Source organism: Heliangelus exortis, chromosome 2 (genome assembly GCF_036169615.1).
Source record: "Heliangelus exortis chromosome 2, bHelExo1.hap1, whole genome shotgun sequence".
Lineage (NCBI taxonomy): Eukaryota > Metazoa > Chordata > Aves > Apodiformes > Trochilidae > Heliangelus > Heliangelus exortis.
The window spans coordinates 36,968,636-36,988,661 of NC_092423.1; the positions used below are offsets into that span (position 1 = coordinate 36,968,636).

Here is a 20,026-nt window from a genome sequence, read left to right on the forward strand (position 1 = left end):
GTTATATAATTTTGGCCTATATGAGGCCTACACCAGCAGAAAATTATACAAGTAACCATTACTTTGACAGTACTTCTACCCTTTCTTAATTCTGGATAACGTTTCTCATTATTAAGGTGAATCTTACACCCCCCTGTTAATTAATCATGTAAAAAAATCCCAAGGCCAAAACCAGCTACAGAAACAAAATGCATCATTTTGAGAGTGGATAATCTCACTACAACACACAAAAAGAACACTACCTATGATAGTATCAGACCCTAAACATCTGCCACTACAGCACATATCAATGTATGAGCTAAATAGCTTCACGTATCTTCTCCTTGAAGAAAGGACAATTTGGGTTTCTCCCACTGCTTCACAATGGGCTTTCAGAAACAAGAGCTATTGGTATGGCTCCCATGGCTGACTTGGTTTTTCGGATCTAAATTCTCTAAAACCTTCTGTCAAACTGGAGAGAATATTGTCAAGAGCTGAGAATACTGTCAAGAGCTAAGTTTCACAAATTGAAACACATACCAATACTTTAAACTACAAGTTTTATTTTACAAGAATTATCTTAATTTCTACTTATCTTCAGTATCATTTGGAGACATAAGTACTACCACGCTCTTTGTCTTTGTTTGAAACTGATTTTTTATCCTCTAGAATAAAGAGGATATGGAAAAATGCTTTGAACATTCCACTAATAAATTTCTATTATTCTCACATATGAAATAGACTATAGATTTCTAAAGTACATTAATATTCAAATTATGCAGACAACAGGATAGGCGGGGGGGGAAATTACGTGAGACAAAGAGCAAACCATACTTATACAGTAAAGATTTCTGGAGTCATGTGTCACTTGTATCTAAGGGACACTCAAATAAAAAATTCAGTCCAGGCTTACAAAAACATTTATCTGGAATAGCTCAGTAGCTAAAAAGCAGAATCACCGCATCAGAACAAACTACAGGTAGAGACATCTCCATCAACAAAACAGAACTTATGATGTGCACGTTAAAGGTGTCATCACAAGAACGCTGGTTTGTATCCTCATTATAGTGATATCCTATCAGCTACCACTAAGAGGATATACCACTACCTTCTGGTAACTGTGCTACTACTCCAATCAAATTCTGTTGTATTTACATCATCACGGAACTACATAAACTCTGCAAACATTGCCAATTACTAATACGGGTTTCTGGACTTTGGTATAGCATTATTCTAAAGCTATTTTTTCTTTAAAAAGCAGTGTATAAAATTTATGTGTGTGTATATACATATATATACACACACACAGATATATATATATATATAGATATATAGGTATATATATAGATACATATCTATATATATATATATAAATGAGTTACAGGTTTCTTTTCCTTAATTTTCTTCATTTAAATAGCAAGGACTGACTGTTTCTAAAACAGTAACTTGGCCATCACCCTGCCAGGTGATGGCACCTCCCAGGTACTATTTAGTGCACTAAAATTAATGTGTATCATCCTAGAAACATTTGCTTATTGTCAGATGATATATCAAACTAAAGGAACCCTTCAATAAATAAAGACTCGATTACTCTGTGCCAGATTACTTCAGTGGAAGTACAGAGCATATTTCAAATCACACCCTTCTGGCTTTTTTTCTATACTTTAAATTAATGCAAGGCAGATGCAAATCAGTATTTCTCAGTGTATTAGTCTTTCCTTCCCTTTTACAAAATGTTAATCTTCCAGTCTCTAAAGACACAATTTACATATTTACTGAAGCATAAGGCCTGAAGTTAACATTACAGTAGCTAAAAAATACCAAATAGAATGAGATCTGTAAGAAAGATAAAGCAAGGGAAAATGAAAAATCATGTAGTAGCATCTAACACTTCAAGATGCTTTCAAAAACCATAATTCCTAAGACCAGTTCCTGATGTTTCTCTATTCAATGTTGAGTCAAAGCCAAAAGAAATCGAGGTCCACAAACTGGAAAATGTAAAGCAGCAAATTAAAGCAAGGGCTTTATAGATAGGCAAAAAGCTTGAAGTTACTGCGAAACAGGTAAATTAATACAACCTCTTCACGTTAAATCCTCTTGATTACAAACACTTTGCTTTCTGAAGTGTACAAACACTCAGGTATTTGCATGCAGTAAATTAATCTCTCTGTTCTACTCAGTATGAAAACACTACCAGTTGCTGTACATTCATGGGAATTACTTTCAAGCATATGTAATGAAGCATGAAATAGGAAGTCACAGGTTAAAATGACCTTTCAAAACAGGCACAGTACTGTATAATATAAAAAGAAAGTCTTTCAGATAGCATATAAATTAACCACAAAGGACTACTCACCATGTCATATGCTGTTACAATCTTTTTCAAGACCTCTGGAACAATCCCTTGGAGCTCCATAGTCGGATACTGATCATTGAGATTCAGCACTACCAAGGGGGTATTTTCAGGCCCAACCAAGCGCGTTGACACTGCCAAAATGCACTGCACAAGATTTGCTACAGGAGAGAGGCCACATAATTCTTTGAATGAAACTACTGCATTCTGCAAAAAGGAAAGAAAGAGTTTCCTTTACAGTGAACACGAATTCTGATGTCTTGTTCTTTCAGGATAAAAAATACTTCAATGTTATAGCTGAGCTACCATGTGGAATTACCACAGCTTTTCCCTAAAGAACTGTCAGTTTTCCAAAGCAAGCAACACTACAGAGATATTTAACAAATTTATTTAGAACATTTATGCCTAGTCTTTTTCACTACTAAAACTAAACATGTAAATAAATGAAATCTAAACCACATAGGTTATATTTTTTAAAAAAAAACTAGAAGATATTTCAGAAGTAACTTTTAAAATGCCACCCAGACAAACAAAACATTAAGTGCTGAATGTCCCAAATAAGCAAAGTGAGGTGGAAGAAGGAATTCAGCCCATTTGTAACTTTAAACATACCTGAACTACAGTCCAGACGTGCTGTGGATCTGCTGGCTCCCATTTGGTGTGATTCAGAAACCCAGCACTCCACTACTGATATCACTCCTATCACAGAATCACACTTAAGTGAATTCTTAAGGTAATTTAATAGAAGTACAGATTTTGTACCTTTCCCTTAAAATTTATTATAGTTGTATTTTGCATTTAATATGGTAGAATATAAAACCATGTGTTTAAACTTGAAGAAAATTTCCAGTATTAGAAACAAAATGTGACTCCAAGTAGCCACTGAAATTCCATGATCGGAATATTCTCAGCACTGTAATGAATTTAGGAGTTTTGTACCAAGTGGGAGCTGGTGATCTATGGCAGGTCTGGAGTTTGTGTTCCTGTAGGAAACAAAAACAAAGACATAGTATATTTAAGTTACAAATGTGCTCAGTGTTCCTTTCTCTTATGTCTTACCCAAATAGGGTATCTGACAGAGATTTTCATTTTAATCAAATCCACCTTTCATCTTACTAGCATATAAGGACTCATTTGTGGACACATTTGCTAGAGACACATAATGCCAATCTTAATGGAGTCAAATGTGAAATATTCTGCTCTCCCTTTTGAGGCAGAATACCCAAAGTAGAATTCAAAATATGTATATATAGCACATGAATGCAAAATTATGTGAACACTAAATTACATCGACTGAATTACTAAATTACATTGACTACAGTCACTCACAGTGTACTTTAAGCAAACGTTGAGTAGCATCTAATAAATGTCCAGGAAACAGAAACTACCTTTATTGACTGGATTACACCTTAATGACACAATAATCACAGTTGAAAAAATAGACATTAGAAGTCCTTTCACCCACATTTTGTATGAGATAAACATGATGAGTAAGCTATTACAAACAAAACTGTTACAGAAAGGTTAATGAAAACCCAAGGAACTTCTATATTAACAAGTGACAGGCAGGGCAGAATGAGAGTTGTAAATCCTGCCTTTGGACTTCCATCCCTGTGTCTAGAGACTATCTTTCATATTGTCAAGAAATTTAAGCATGCAACAGCACAGCCAGTTTAATGCCTCATGTTATACTTTTATCAGTGATTAATATGTACAGCTTATGACATCAGCTTTTGTCACGACAATGTAGTACCTAAAAAGGCTAGTTAGTTGTATACAGCATTAAAGAACCTATTAACGTGCTGCTGCATAATTCATTTATTTCTCCTTATATTTAAAAAAACCCTGCTTTACTCTTTATAATCTCACTTGGGACATAATTTCTGCGCCATAAAAACTGAATGTATTATGCAAAATTTCATTAATACCAAAATTATAGAAAGATCATATTCCCTGATGTAAGTTGATACTTATTTTGAGTGATTTATAAGCTGTAAAGCCTTAGTTATATATTATACACCATATATAATCTGTCAGTAAAGCTCTGCAAAACTGGTGCTCCCTCATGTACCCAAAGTATCTTCCTGATTGCATTCTGAGATATAATTATGATAAATTTGGTTGATAGCACAACTTCCTAGAGGACAGAATCAAGTATATAAAATATCATTTAATATCACATGTTCAAAGAAAATTCACTGTAGAGCCTGTTTTAAATTATATGAGTTTTGGAAAGCACAGCAGCATGCAGAGTGAGGAATTTAAAGCAGATACAAAAACTCTGTTTTCACTGTTTCCTCAAATCTTAGGTTCAGCTCTTCCTTGAAAGGTATCCTTTACATGACAGAATTCTAGCCTTCAACAGGTTAACTACAGGCAAACGTAACTGTATATGGAAGCATATTATAAATCAAAAAATAATTCCTGGATTTTCTAAATAATCTCTTAGCACAGCAATTCTATATACCTAGTGGAATAGAAGAGTTTTGTAATTCTGTGCTAATTTCTTCTTTCCTATGAATAAAAATGTGTTTTAAAACTGTATTATATTGAAAATTCTTTCAATATAAGTTTATTCATGAAGAAAATTTATCTACACTGATGTGCCTTTCAAATTAAGAATCAAGACTCAAGCAGCTCCTTTAATCAGTTCCCCTTAACATTATATAAGAGTAAGATTATTTAATAGGTCACATCATTTGAAATTACTAATTACTTATTATTATACTTAATTTTATTGACCACTGCCAATATTTCAAGAGAAATTTACAGATAGTTAAAAGCTTTATTAAATAAAACACAACTTTACAGCTCACTTTAATCTATGTGTAAAAGGGTTTCTTTACCTCAAATCTTTATTACAACCTCCAAATAATGCATTTTTTTGAAGTGGGATCTCTTGTCTTCCTCAAAAACCAGCACCTTAGCACCTGTACCTTCTTCCTGAAATTCAACGTGCTTACTTTATATCATGTTTAAGCTGAGGTAATGCCTTCTAGGGGATGCCTTCTAATACCTTAGCAATAACTCCATGTATTTCTAACACATTATTGCTAGGAAGCGTTACAAAAAACAGATGATCTTTCTTAAAGTATTGTCTTCTGTTGGGGAGTGAGGAAAAAACAAAACTTCAATGAAACTATAGTAAACATACTTTCATGCACTAGTCTTCTAATCAACAGTAAGGGGTCTCATTTTTGTATCAGATTTATTTTCCTCTTGTGTTTCTATTTAACTTAATCTTCTAAAATTAAAATATTGCCATACTTTCCTCCAGTGTATAACTAACATTCTTTTCCAGTGCATAATGAACATTCTTTCAAACACACCCGATGAGTCAACAGGCCTGAGTTCTATAACTGGAATTGTATTTCCAGTTCATGTTCAATGTAACATGCATATGCATCCAAGTTTATCTCAGTAGGCAGCATCACCTCAGAGGCTGCTCAGACATAATAAATTTTTAAAGCTGTTAAGCATTACACTCAAATAACATGACTTACAAAATGCAGCAAGACCTTAAAAACATTTATTCCCTTTGCATAATACACGTAAGGACCAATAAATTCATTGTAAACACTGTACCTGCATATTTTCTCTCAAATCCGTGGCATCCCGTATGGGTTGGAGAGCGTTCTTGAACACTTCATCTATTGTTTTAATCCATAACGTTCTCATAGAAGCATATTCCCTTGATTTCTTGCCCTTCCTCACAGAGAGGCCCCGCTTATGAGGTTTCCCACCACCCCTTCGATTAGTAATGGCCACATGCACAAACAAGGAAGCATGTGCTAGCATTTCACCAGTTAAGGACTGCAGAGGAACGTGCCGATAACCAGTCTGTAGACACTCAAAGGGAATCGTGTACTGCCCAATAAACTCATCCCCAATGTAATCATCATCCAGTACTACAAAACGCACCATAGCTAGTTCTGGTAAATTTATTTGAAACTCAAAACTTTCATCAAAAATTGGGTTGTCCCCATTCTGATGCATAGTTTTCGTCCTTTGCTCTGCACAGTCAGCAGGGATTCCATGTATCTCAACATAGACATAAGGATCCACAACATCGCCTTTGGCACCTGATCCTTTGGGTTTAGGAAAATTTTGCCCACTGATGATTTTAATATGAAGCAGCTGAGGTGAAACTCCAGGCACGGTGTCTTTCGTATTTGCACTAAAGAAAGATACTTCTTCTCTCATGATAGCAGGACGCAGAACATAGCCACAGTTCCCATTTTGTCGAAACCAACCAATGTTAAGATCCATCATTAAGCCAGGTGTTTGAAAGTTCATTGCTACTATCTGACAACCACATTTCCAAAAGTCCTGGGGATTCATATTGCTAGAGTCAATCCTCATTGGACTAGGGAAAACTCTTGCAAGAAAACGTTTGTTATAATTAACAAAGTCTCCAGGGTTTTCATTGGCGTACTTGCTAGCAAGCACTTCATTAAATGAGCACACTTCCCAGTACTTCTGGAGCTGAAATGAAACTTGAAACTCTTTGAACTGAACTGACTTACATATGCTTACCAACTCAGAGAGTTCTTTGCAGAGCTGGAATCGTTTCCCTGTCATCGAGTTTTGCTGTTCTAACCCCTCCTTCCCCACTCTCTGTGACATTTCTGCTCCTTCATCTTCATCTGTAACATCTCCCTCTAGTCCAGAACAATTAGAGGAAAGCTTCTTTGCTTTAATTAGTATTTTCCCTTTCAGTGATTCTGGTGATGGAAGATAAGACTCCTCAATGTTTGGAGACTGCGTATGTAGCTTGTCCCCCAAAATTTTCTTCATGTGTTGCACCATTACTTTCTGTTGCTTAATAGAACAATGATTTTCTAAACACAAAATAAGAGGGTATTCTGAAGCAAAAAATGCATACTTGTTAATAATGTCAATCACACTACGGAAGACAATCTGTGATGTCATTGTATGCCCTGTGTAAATCACAGGCTCATTATCTGGACCATCCCACACATCCAGTTCAACGCTTCGACAGCCCATTTTAAGAGCGCGAATGTAACCTGTGATGTCAGAAGGCCCTCGAAACTGATCTTCTATCAAGTATGTGTTATGAGATGAATTTATAAAATAATGTGATAAAGGTTGTTTCATATCCTGACAAACTTTTTTATGTTCTGGATCAAATATGTGGCAGTCTGGTGAAGTAAGATAATTTGTAAACCCATCTATAGAAAGACAACCCTTTTTCTGGCCCTCTTTGGCTGGCTCGTATTTCTGAATAATTGCAAGGCTTATTTCTTCTGTGACATGTGCTATACCCTGCTCAGCTTCTAAAAACATCATGAGGTCCTTGGTATCTAGGAATTCTTTATTGCTTGAAAACTGAACCAAGAGGAAATAAATTTCAGGTCTGGTACAAAGCTCATGAAAAACTTCAATAAATTCTTCTTTTGTTACTACAGTACCAGTTTTTTCCTTAGATCTATGCAACTCTTTGAATTTCAGTTCAATTTTATTAGTTTTTAATCCAGGATTTAAGTCTTTTATAAATTGTACAGCGTTGCACAGGGGTATATGTCCCAAGTTATCTACATCAGATTCACTGAACATCTGTGAAAGCCATGAAGTCCGCATATTATCTTGAGTACTTTCTATCATATCTAGAGTATGCTTCCCATAAGAAATCAGGTATCTTAAACCAGTAACCCAAATATTTGCAACGTCTGCTGTGTTAGCAACAAGATCTAGTGACTCGTAGTTTTCTCCATATATTATTGAAAACGCACAATCTTCCGATATCTGGTCATATACTCCATTGCTGCGAAAAATATCTGTATTTTTTCCCGTTCTTACTTCTTTGATTGATTTAATATCAATCTTTGCCTTTTCAGAATCCTTTTTTGAAGGTTCCCAGCGTAGAGACTGCATATCAGCATCTAAAAGGAAATACCGGTGATATACCCTGGAATTGGATCGAATCTTTTTGAGCTCAGAACCTTCAACCATTGCATTTATGCAGTCACTTGCACTGCTGATCTTCTTCTCGGTCGGCATGCTGCTGAACGACACCGTCTTTTTCCGCTCTCGCTTCTGTTTCGTACCATCCTGGTAAATAAGGGGGAGAAGAGGAGGGAGAAAATATCAGTCAGTGTGATTTTCTTCCACGTTGAAATAGGTTTCAAATTACAGCTGAAATTCCATAAAGTAGGTCAAAAAGGGCTAGTATCTGCACGATGAGCGGTAAGATGGCAATCGTCACAAAAGTAAATACTCACCGTGGCTTAATGTTTGGTTTTGCCTATATAAATAATCTTCCAGGGTCTTTGTTTTCTAATAGTTTCTATTAATAAAAAATTAAACAACCCAAGTTTTGAATGCCAATTAAATAATAATGGTGTATAAATGCATTTAATTTTATCAGTAATAACCTGCTTACAGAGATAATGGCTTCCTCTGAGCCCACACAGGTAATTGATGAACATTGTCACAATGCTTTAATACCATGCTGACAGGTTTCTCATGAACACCAGAGAAACATTAATACACAATTAACCACAGAAAATGCATGGGGCATGGTCCTAATCTCAGTTTTATAAAAGATGCTAACAACAGTTATTACACATAGCTCACTTCTCTACTGCACCCATCCATGTCCAGAGCACTGACACACGCATCCCCCCTCTATACTAAGAAAAGATCCACATTAATCTTCAGAAGCTACAAGAGCATCTGGACTGGAGCAGATATAGCACACTGCAAGTCCTCAGTTTCAGGAAACACAATGACCCAAGAGGGAACTCTCTGAAAAAATGAAAGTTTAACTGTTTCCAAAGTAGGTGTGTACCATTAAAAAGAACTTGAATGGAAAATGCAAGAGCTGGTCAACAGCTGATTCACCTTTGCTCTTAAACAATGAAATAACCCAGAGGTCTTAATTTCCCAGAAAAAGACAAGGTAGAAAACTGTATATGTAAGTCATGAAAGACAGAAAGAAAAAATGGTGTCATTTAGCTACCTCTGTATCATGTTTGTATTAATCGAAATAAGTGCAAATAAATTGGTTAGATTATTTAAGTATAATAAAGAAAAAGAAATTAATCTAAGAAAGCTGTGTGGCTTCATTATCTGCATTTTCTGAGACATAAAAAATGTTGCAAGTAGTTTGTTTTGCTTTTGTTTTAAATTGTCCTGTGTGTTGCTAAGCTAGCTTTTAGTCAGAAATAATATTTTCACGAAATAATCTTTTTTAGTCTGGAATCCCTGTTAAGAAATGTTCTTGTATTTCAGCATGGCTCAAAAAATTACTTCTCCAGCTTTATACAAAAAGAATGCGATTTTCCCTCTAATAGACTTCTGTCTGAAGTATGTTCCAGAGCAAATCAGCATTGCTTATGTGGCAGAAAGGAAAGGGGAAACAAAACTTTGACTGCTACACTGAACAGATGTTCAAATAAAAACCATCCATTACAGAATGCGTTTCCAGTTCAGGGCATGTGTGCTGTGTGTTTAATTTCATTAAACCAAAACTGCAGAATTCTGGTTTTGCAATTCAATTTATAAGCACTCAAAAAGCTTTTCGTTGAAAACAATGATTAGTAAAGTAAGCAGACTTAATATTTGCTGTTCCATGCTTTAGAAAATTAATCAGTCATAGGATTCTTGTTCCTTTAATGACAGCAGAATTTGCTCTACCAAAGCTCTCAAGAGACCCATGGAAGTGAATAACCTTACAGAGGACTGTTTACTTTTTAACCCCGTAACAAACACCTGCACTGGATACTGCACAGAGTTGACTCTTGGAATTTCATTACATGTAGTTTGGCCATGAGGATTGCTTTCAAACAAATCTGCTTTCAAGCAAATTTACTTAGTTTAAAAAAAAAAATAAATAAATTACGAACATGATTTTTGTTTACAAAGACTTAATTCTATTTTAAGCCTGGCTTCTTGTCTGGCTACCTGTCCAACCACATCTCTTGACCTGAAACAGTGGCCAGGGGCAGCCCCACAGAAAGGAAAAATGACATTCCTATCCAGTATTTTAGTTCCTGGAATGAAGTATGATGAAACTTCTTAATGCTTCAGATTTCTCTGTCACAGATCTAGGAGGGGAATATAGTTTATGAACTCTTCAGAGAAATCAGATAGATAACAGACCTGTCAAGGACTGGGAAGTATTCTCTTGCCTGACAATAACCAGTATTTATGAAACAGAAGGAAGGTCTATGCTTTTCTCTATGGTAAGGATTGGGTCTAATCCAAGACAGTGAATGTCACAGGAGAAAAATATATGCCATCTCTTGATGCCATCTGATGTAAAGTAAATAGGTCAATATCGAGGCAACTTCATTCCCACCTCTAGTTACTGGACTGAAGTTTACACATGCAGATCAGACGAATAATTCAAACTACCACGTGCAAGACTCTTTTGCTTGCCTGCCAAATGAATTTGAAGCCAGTTCAACAGTATCCTGCATTTCTACAGGATAAAGAGATTTTACCACTTGGCTTATTCACAGAAATCTGCTGGAGGTAGATGTCACTTTCTGAATGTGACAGGAGTGAAGACATATTAAAATACTCTTGTGAGTTTCTTACAGCTCTGAACTCTAAAACACCCCAAGTTTTTGCTCTTCCAGAGATCAGTGATACTGAGCTACTAGATTGCCTAGTTGAGTCCCTGTCCTGACAGACATAGCAGTCACAACCAATCTGCATAAAACAGAAGAGCTTAAAGAGTATTTTCCCAAAGACAGTGTCCAGAATTGTCAACCCGTCTGAACCATCCCTCCATCTGAAAAAAACCAGAAAATAAACTCTCACTCATAAGCTGAGAATGTAATGAGTGTGCACAAACTTTATGAAACAGCTTTGTAAGCCTCAAAGGTACAGTCTGGCATGGAGAAGGAGGCAGATACATTTCCCTACATTATGTGGAAGATTCGATCCTGAAAGTGAAAATTCACATTCATGAACATGGGGCAGGTCTCTCCTGGCATTAAGTCTATCTTGAACCAAAAAGACTGGCACATCAGAAAAGTGTATGCATCAGAATGAACAAAGGAGTGACTTCTTGGCAGGCAAGAGACTTACAGGGTACTTGATGCTGTTCAAGATGCTAGAAGCAAGACTGGCCCTACAGTAGTACAGATACATAATTCTTTCCACAGCAGAAGCTACAATTTTTGTGCTGAAACAATGTTCAGAGTCATTCTAGGATCTTTCACACACTCTAGACCATGCCTATCTTCAGATTTTAACAAGCAATGTCATCGTAACTTAGGACTTCCCCTGAAGACTACCTGTCCTTCCAAAGACTTTATCCCTGAAACCCAAATGAAAACTCTCATCAATACATTTCCTAAAACCACCTGTACCACATCCGAGGTTGCTTGCAAGCACCTCTGAGAAACAGAATAAGCCCCAGATAGAATTGTTGTGAAACTGCTAACATACACTACAGGTGACAACACGAAGAGCTTAGTTTATCCAGGAATTAGCAGCAGAAAGCAAAGTATCTAGCAGTTTAAAAACCAGAAACACTCCCAGCTGGCAACTATGGCACTTAGGAGACAAGGAGAGATGGAGAAAACAGCTTAAAAGAGCAAACAGGGAGGAGTATTTCCATTGTATGGTTTTGTTTGTTTGTTTGTTTTAATTCCTCTCAAGGTACAAACAAAGGAATAGTTCTATATCTAAGACAGTGCTAGATATCTACAAACAGATTTCTGGAGGTAACAAAGAATCTTGAATCAGACATTGAAAGATATGCATATAATTTCTGAACAGTGAAGTTTTAAAACCTTCAACTTGATCATAAAATCACTTAGAGTGCAGTTCCAATAACCATGGATACTAATAGGGACAGTGGTGTAGTTCAAACTAAGATTTGATAACATGAAGATCAGGATTATAAAGGGAACAATGAACAGTGCATGGCTTTTACACATCTACTAAAGAAAAGAATGCAAAAAAAGAGTTATCAAAAAGTTTAGATATTGCTAGATACAATGGAAATTGTAACACTTCGGGGAGAAATGTAGAGCCCAAGGCCACCACCCTGAGGTGGGAACTGAGGGGCTGCAGGTGGAGCACTGTGCAGGAGAGTCCTTCCACCTGCCAACACAAAATGGTCCTGATACTCACCAGTGTACATTTTGTGTCTGGAATCCTGCCTCTTTCCATGACTATAGCAGCCACCTGCAGCTTTGATGCAGTGGTTAGATGCTACCTAAGCATTTTAAGATTAAGGTTTCTATCTGCATTTAGCCCTCTAAAGAACTCCTTTTGAGATACCGGATGTTTCTTTGCAAAGACCACAGTAACAAGAGGAAGTGGCAGAGTGACACATTTTTAGAACATTTGTCTGGGAAGTGAAAGTCCCTGATGCAATTACTTCATAAACATTTCACTGGGGTGACCCCAAATGCAAAATTTACCAACAATCCACACACCAAACGCTGAACTTTTCTCTTTCAGAGGAATGCCCACATCCTCAGGAGACAGATCCTCCTGCTTCTTCATTGTCTACCACACAAAGTTTCCCTTCATGTTTATACACCACAGCTCCATCAGAAGCATGGAGGGCAGCTCCATCCTCGTCCTGAGAGCTTGAAACAAGCACACAAGGACCTGCACCTTTGAAGATCCCCAGGTAGAAGCTCCAGACCCCAATCACTCCATAAGTCAGTGACTACTCATTCCAGCCAAGGAAATACATGAAAATAAGAGCACACGGCACCTCCCCTCAACCACAGCACCTTACTGCAGGCTTTTTCACTGTAACTGGATGAGGCTCTAACAACATGGTGAGTAAGTGATACAACAAGCCATGCCTAAGTTTGCTTTAATTTCTTTTTTTTTTTTTTTAATCACACTATTATTTGATCTCACACAGTATAGAAGATGTTGCCGAAGTAATTTAACATACATCTGTAGCCAACAGCTGCAGTAAAATTCACTACTTTATGACAAGGGCAGTCTAATGATCTTCAGAATGAACACAGAGTGCCTGCTTTTATAGTGCATGTGATATTTAAGTACCCAATTTGAGCACTAAAACTGCCCATCTTCATCAAACACAGTTCAGCAGCTATTGCAAAATCACCTAGCTTACCAACATGATATATAACGTAAGCCTATTTTAGGAAGTGGTTAGCAAAAAAAAAAAAAAAAAAGGTGCATTTAATACAGATTCAAAAGCATTTATCTTCAGAAGCCTGCAAAATAAAACCCCTGAATCTAACAGATTATTGCAATAATAAGCAGAACAACCTATTTTGCAAACACAAAAACCCCAAATAATTATGTGCAGGTTCCCTAAATGCAGCTGCCAGCTGATTCCAGAACATAGCACACAGTATTATAAAAGAAGCTAAGCAAATTTTTGTGTGAAAGAATCAGTAAAAAAAGGAAGAAAAATAAAAGGTAACTAAAATCAGTAACATTTCATATTTGTTACATTAAAATTAGAATCAATTTTTAAAGTTACGTGCAGTTACAGGTAGATTGAGAATTTTCTTTGGAGTAAGGTGGAGGAAAGGGAGAAAGGGGGAGGGAAAGAAGACTAAAAAAGGTAAGGCATTTCACCATTAGAAGCCATTTTCTCAAAGGCATGAGGTCTACATCCTTGGTGCATTCTCTCTCAGCCTAATTCTCTTGGAAACAATTCAGCAGAAGAGCCACAACTCAACCCCTCTCCTTCAGCCAAGTATCTACATTCTTCCCAGTAAGTACCTTTTAAATTGCCATTTCTAGGAGATTCTTACTAACACAGTGACCCAAATTCACTAAAAAGCATGCACTTTATAATGCTTTAATGCAGCTGTCCAAAGCTTGCAGAGAATGAAAACAAGAAAAAACTCTCCAAGTAATTAGCAGTTCAGCTGACAGATTCCCAAACACTTCAGAAACAGCACATATTAAATCACATCGTGTACAATGGTTTCTGAATGGAACTGTAGCCACTGTTTGATGAAACACAACACTGAGCAGTTGTATTTAAGACAAAGTAAAGAGTACTCAACTGAAATAATAGGCATTTGGGGGGGAGACAGAACATCCGCTATTTGGAAAACACAGGGCCTCCCACTCATCGTGAATCACTACATTTGAGCTCAGCATTTAAATATTTTTCCAAACTAGTATTCATGGCATATCTGCTGTTTGCAGAAACCTTTTAAGAGAAATCTTTTTTTTTCAGTGTGTGGTGGGTTGATCCCAGCCAGACCTAGTTACACAATGTTATAAATAACAGTGAGGGGGAAAGAAAAATATGAAGATTAGCAGTAGCACTTAATTTTTTCATATATTTTTTCTTTTAAAAAAATTGCTAATGAGGAAATTCAGAATATGGAGACAGGGCAAATCTTAGCTGAAAAGTCTAACAAAGATGATCTGCATTACTCCAGATCTACTACTTCCATGATTTATAACACAGCTACACCAACACCTTCTTCAAAACATCACTTCTCTGTCTTGTCTCTTCTTCCATCTGCCCCAGCTGAATATCCTTTCTTCCCAGCCCAGCTACTCAGGCCCTACAAAGCACCCATCTGACACACAGAAAGATAATTCACCTCAGTACCTCAGGGAATGAAAAATCCTTTTTTTTTTTTGCTGAATCGGTTTTCTGCAATTTTAGTGAACTGCATTTTGCCATGTGGTCAGGTAAGTATCACAGCTGGTTCAAAATAACCACTAGAAATAGAATAGCTCACCTTTATCAAGAAATTAATTCATTTTTAAAAATCAAGGCAGTTGAAACTGTTCTGTGAAATCAGATGCCACACGACTTGGCAAGAGAGCTTTATGGTTTTAGGGAAAACAAAATCTCTCATCTTGGGCCACCTCACTGAATGTATATCAACAATTTCATAAACACATTGAACGTAAGGGCCAGGTATAAGAAATAACTACCAGCACCACAACAGAAGATAATTGATATTCTGAGGGCTTCTTTGGCTGTTCTGCCTATTACATTCTGCCTCACTTCAAGAGCACAGGATGCCCAGAAAATTTATGAGTACACTGTATCAGAGAGATCAGTATACTGCCCATTAAAAAGAGAAAAATTATCATCTTACTAAACATAAAGAAACATTTTGAATACGCTTCTTGTGTTGCTTTTGTACATATCCTAAGGTTCTTCAGTGTTCAAAGGCTCTTGCAGTATGTCACAGGGGAGCTGTAAGGCCAACACTTCTTCCACCAAGGTACCCAAGACATCCCCAGGTATTCTGCCATCTGCTCCACCTTGCTCAGCTCTCAAAGATGACACATACTGAACGAGGTAAGAGAACATCCTAACCCCAAAGCTAAAACTCACCAGTGCAGCACGAACACATTTCAGGTCTCAAAGTGTTAAATGTATTATATACCTCACTGTTAGTGACCCCAAGGCATACTGGTTAAGTTCTAGAGAAAAACCCTAAGAAATGGGTTTACTTACAAAATGTTCTTCAGTTAAGTGACAGAACAGAGATTACACAAAGAGCTTCTGGTTTGCCTCATTTTCAACAGCTGTTTTAATGAAGTTTTAATTCCAAGCCTCAGTTTTAACCATAGGAGAAGGCTACATACAAAAATGGTTTAGCCATCACTTCTTAAGGCCATGCATCTAATGGTAAAATGTATGTCTGATCACTTCAGAATCCATTAATTAGGTTTCTAGAAAAAAAATATGACACAGAAGTGGTATTTCAATATATTCATTCAGCGCATACAAATCGGTATGTTTTTCAAATGTATATAAACATATATGGTTTAGTTTGCTGAAAATTAAGGAGTTGTAGCTACTTACACTATGTGTGATTTTGACCTAAATTTAAAAAATCGTTTATAGTAACTAAGACTTCTCCATTCTGCAGTTTCATACTGCCAAGTATGTTTGCCTTAGAGTACCAACTACTGTAATCCACTGAAACGTGGATAAAGCAAAACACATAAGAGAACTTGGTTATATATCTCAGTATTTAAAAAGGATAGTAAAAAAAGCCATTCAAACACCAAGATGTTCTTTCATGTGCAAGTAAATCTGCATATTTAAGATAGTAAAATAAAGGGGCATATGGTTTCAGGAGTTAATTTGCAACACAGATGAGCAGGAGAAAAGGAAAAAGAAAAGTCTAATCTTAAAAGAGAATAAATAAGAAGCATCTAAGGAAACTGCCCAGACTGCTGTGAGCACTGAGAGCACCAAAGCCTGAGTTCTGCTTGGCATGAATGCCAATGTTTTTAATTTTATTGAATCAGTTACAGTTCAGGTTTCTGAGTTGCTTTTCCAATGGAATGAAAAGTTATCCACTTTTCACAAACTCAACAAAAGCAAAACATGTATTTCAGGTCAAAACAAACAGTATTTTAACCAAATTCATATAATTTACTGTAATTATTTACAAAAACCAGCAGCTACTAAACACTGTTCAGCCTTAAACTAAAGAAACTGTATTGACAAGAAGTTGCTAAAAGTTACTTAGAGGTGTGAAAGGGCCAATAATACTAGATAAGTAAATAGAAGGTGGTTTAGATTCCTAATTTGACATGCAGTAAGAAACTGTATCTGAGTTACAGTAAACAGACTATTTAACAACAGAGAAACACTTTTTCATTATAAGCATTTGTTTTTATCAGTCATCAATGGTAAAAAAAAAAGAAATAATGGTTATGTATGCTTTGAACAAATGAAGAACAAATGAAGATGACAAAGGTGAAACTGCAGAAGAAGAGGATGATTCTAACAAACAAGTTGGTTCGATAGATTTCAGTATGGTTTAAAAGAGAAGAAACCTCAGTCTTTTCCGTACTCCTAAAAAACAGCCAAGACTCTCTTTTTTACATATATGCACCCCTCTGAGTTTCTTAATTTTCAGTTCTTCAATAGTGTTATAAACACTCAAATATTATAGCTAGAACACACTTTCATGAACATTTCAGTCAAGACTTATTGACAACATTTAATATGCAACTACAGAAGTCATACTGAAATTTATCTCAGATTATTCTTTCAAGTATTCGTAGCTGCAAGTCAGTTCCACTAGCAGAAAGCACAGCATTTTTCCATTTCTTGTTTCAGGCATAAACAACAATTTGACTGAACTGGCAAAACAAGTAACTTCCGTAACACAGCTGTCAGGCTGTAAAAAGCCAAAATACAGCATGTGGGTGACTTATGAAGATAACAAAATAACCATGTTTAAATTTTTTGTGATTTCAGATGCAGCACAGGCTCTGCAGAAAGCTACTTCTCCTCTTCCTGTGCTTTTCCCCTTCTGCATCAGAGAGGAAATAGAAATGAACAACAGGACCAACAAGAGGCAAGTGTGAGCACTGGCTCAAGCCTCCATACCCCTTCCCATTCGGGTCAATAAAGCCTTCCAAGCAGCTTTTCCTAATTTCCCACAAACAAAGAAGTTGGGTTTGCTTTGTTTGGGGCTTTGGGGGGTTTTTTTATCACCTTTTCCTTACCTGGCCCAAACACTATCCTATCTGACTCAAAACCCACAAGGCAATTTGTGTGCACACTTGTGCAAACACAAGACTGCTGTTTCTACATTACTTCTAAATAAGCAAAGCAGAATTTTCATAACAAGGCTCTGAAAAAAATTACAACGGTGCAAAAAAAGCAAGACTCATGTCAGGTCTTTTGAAACATGAAGATGGAGGTGGCAGGGCTCTGGTAACACAATAAGGGAACTCTCAATGTGCCAGCCTCTCAGTCCTTACCTTCAAGAATCAGTTCACAAACCTCTGCCTACAGCCCTCCTAGCAAAAAAACTCTTTCTGAAGAACTTAAGCTTTAGTTATTTGAAGTAACATAACTGCATATATTTTATGTACATTACATATTTCACACTTTTGTATGACTTAATATGGTAGAAGTGCAGAAGACAAATAAGGAATCATTCTGAGGGATTATGCTGAAGGACATTTCCAAGGCCAAGAGTGAAGTTATTTTCAATACTAGCTGGGATGTCCAAGCCCTTCTGCAATTAGCTGTATTGTTCCATATTATGAATATCAACATCCCTATGTTCTACTGTCACCAGAGCTAAAGGAAGACAAGAGAAATACCTGACAAAACAATCTTGGAGAGCATGCATCTTAGGGTGCCATCACAGGTATGCACTCCTTGATGTAACTTAAGGTACATATATTTAAATACTAAAAAGACACCAGAAATACAGAAAAGGACATCTTACTCCATATAGGAAAGATTAAAATAATAGTTTTTTTACAAATTACTAATTTAGACAGATGAGTCGTCTACACAATATTCCCTTAACTGTAAAACAACACTTGCTCAAAAAAAAAATGAGCAGTAGATTTACCATGGATGTGTTAGGATAATTTAAGGCCTTTTTCTTGCTTTATAAAGGTCATGCCACCCAATCTCTCAGCACAAGGTTATCACTAGATCACACGATTTCACTTTCACTGATGTGGCAAAATGTTAATTTCCATGTGTCCTGCCAATTCATATATTCTCTCTAAATTTCAATCCAGATGTTATCTGCACTCTTGGAAACTTCCTTGGGTCTTTTCAAATCCCTTCTTTTCACTTAGTGTTTTCCAGAAAAAATACAGAAGTAAAATTATTGCCTAAAGGTTATTTTATCCAAGGCTTAAGATTAATAAAATGTGATTTTTTTTTTAATTCTAAAAGCTATCATTACGTCTGCCCTGCAGCTTTCTCTTCATCAGCTGATTTGCTTCATCCTAGTGATTGATGAATGGTGTCTTCAGATCTGCTTCTTGACTAATGGTAATTGGACTAGCAAATTTCATAAGCTAACTCTTTCTTTAGAGATGGAACTTCACAAGCTGAACTGCTCTGCTTTTGTGGTTTGAGATAAATTACATTTTGTCAAATGGGAGAGTGATTATTACTATTCGATGCCATAAAGAGTTCATATACATAATTCAGTATTAATAAGTACAAAAGCTGAAACTTTTTTAAAATTTACAACTTGCTGAAGAAAGATTGTATTTCAGATTCTTCTTTGAGCTTCTAATTCACCCTCATTATTTAGGTGGCAATGATAATTAAACAGTGATAATTTTTTTAAGGAGGACAGTTATTATGAACCTGACAAAAAGCTATTTATTATTTTTTTACTATTTATTATTTTACTATTTATTATTTCTTATCACTCAGAAAAGAAGACACGAACTCAAGTATCCTTGCTAACCACATACTGCTGCTTCTGACATGTTTTCCTTGTTGATTTTCAGATGTATGTGCTTTAAAGTTGTCAATTACAGAAAATTCTCATCCTGAATACTACATCAATGGCTTTCCTTCTCTTTAACACTGTTCTTTATTTATTCATAACAGTTACAAGCACTTAAAAAAAAAAGTGAACTCTAAGTATTTAATACAAGATGTCTGTAATATAAAGACATGACAAAAATCAAATAGAATAAAGCATTTGCTCATCCTAAGCCAACAAACAGTAAACAAGGCATATACTCTTTAGGTTTTAAATTTCTATGAATGTTCATTGCTTTGACAAACCAAACCTGTAGGTCATTTGTATGCTTGGTATCTGTCAATTCCACATCTCTCCAATTTAGAGACAATGTTGTCACACAGAACACATCGTGGGTAACAAAAATTAACTTAAACGACATCTAAAAACTGAAACAAATCACAGAAGCAAAATAATTTTTTCATCTATTTACTTCAAACTGAATTACTGTCTGCTCCCTCTGAAACCAGAGGCCTCC

The 20,026-nt window shown here is 36.2% G+C and overlaps 1 protein-coding gene across 4 annotated transcripts in view; it reads right to left on the reverse strand.

Annotated features, from left to right (window-relative positions):
• The window catches only part of PLCL2 (phospholipase C like 2), a 98,527-nt gene that overhangs the window by 32,256 nt on the left and 46,245 nt on the right, over nucleotides 1-20,026 (reverse strand). For 3 of the 4 annotated variants that reach the window (XM_071735556.1, XM_071735557.1, XM_071735559.1), the window contains exons 3-4: nucleotides 5,918-8,404; nucleotides 2,336-2,539 (exon numbers count right to left, since the gene is read on the reverse strand). In XM_071735556.1, coding sequence (XP_071591657.1) covers nucleotides 2,336-2,539; nucleotides 5,918-8,404 — 2,691 coding nt within the window. Of the gene's footprint in view, nucleotides 1-2,335; nucleotides 2,540-2,944; nucleotides 3,316-5,917; nucleotides 8,405-20,026 lie in introns of those variants that run through there. The other variant, XR_011724228.1, reaches the window with a different exon arrangement.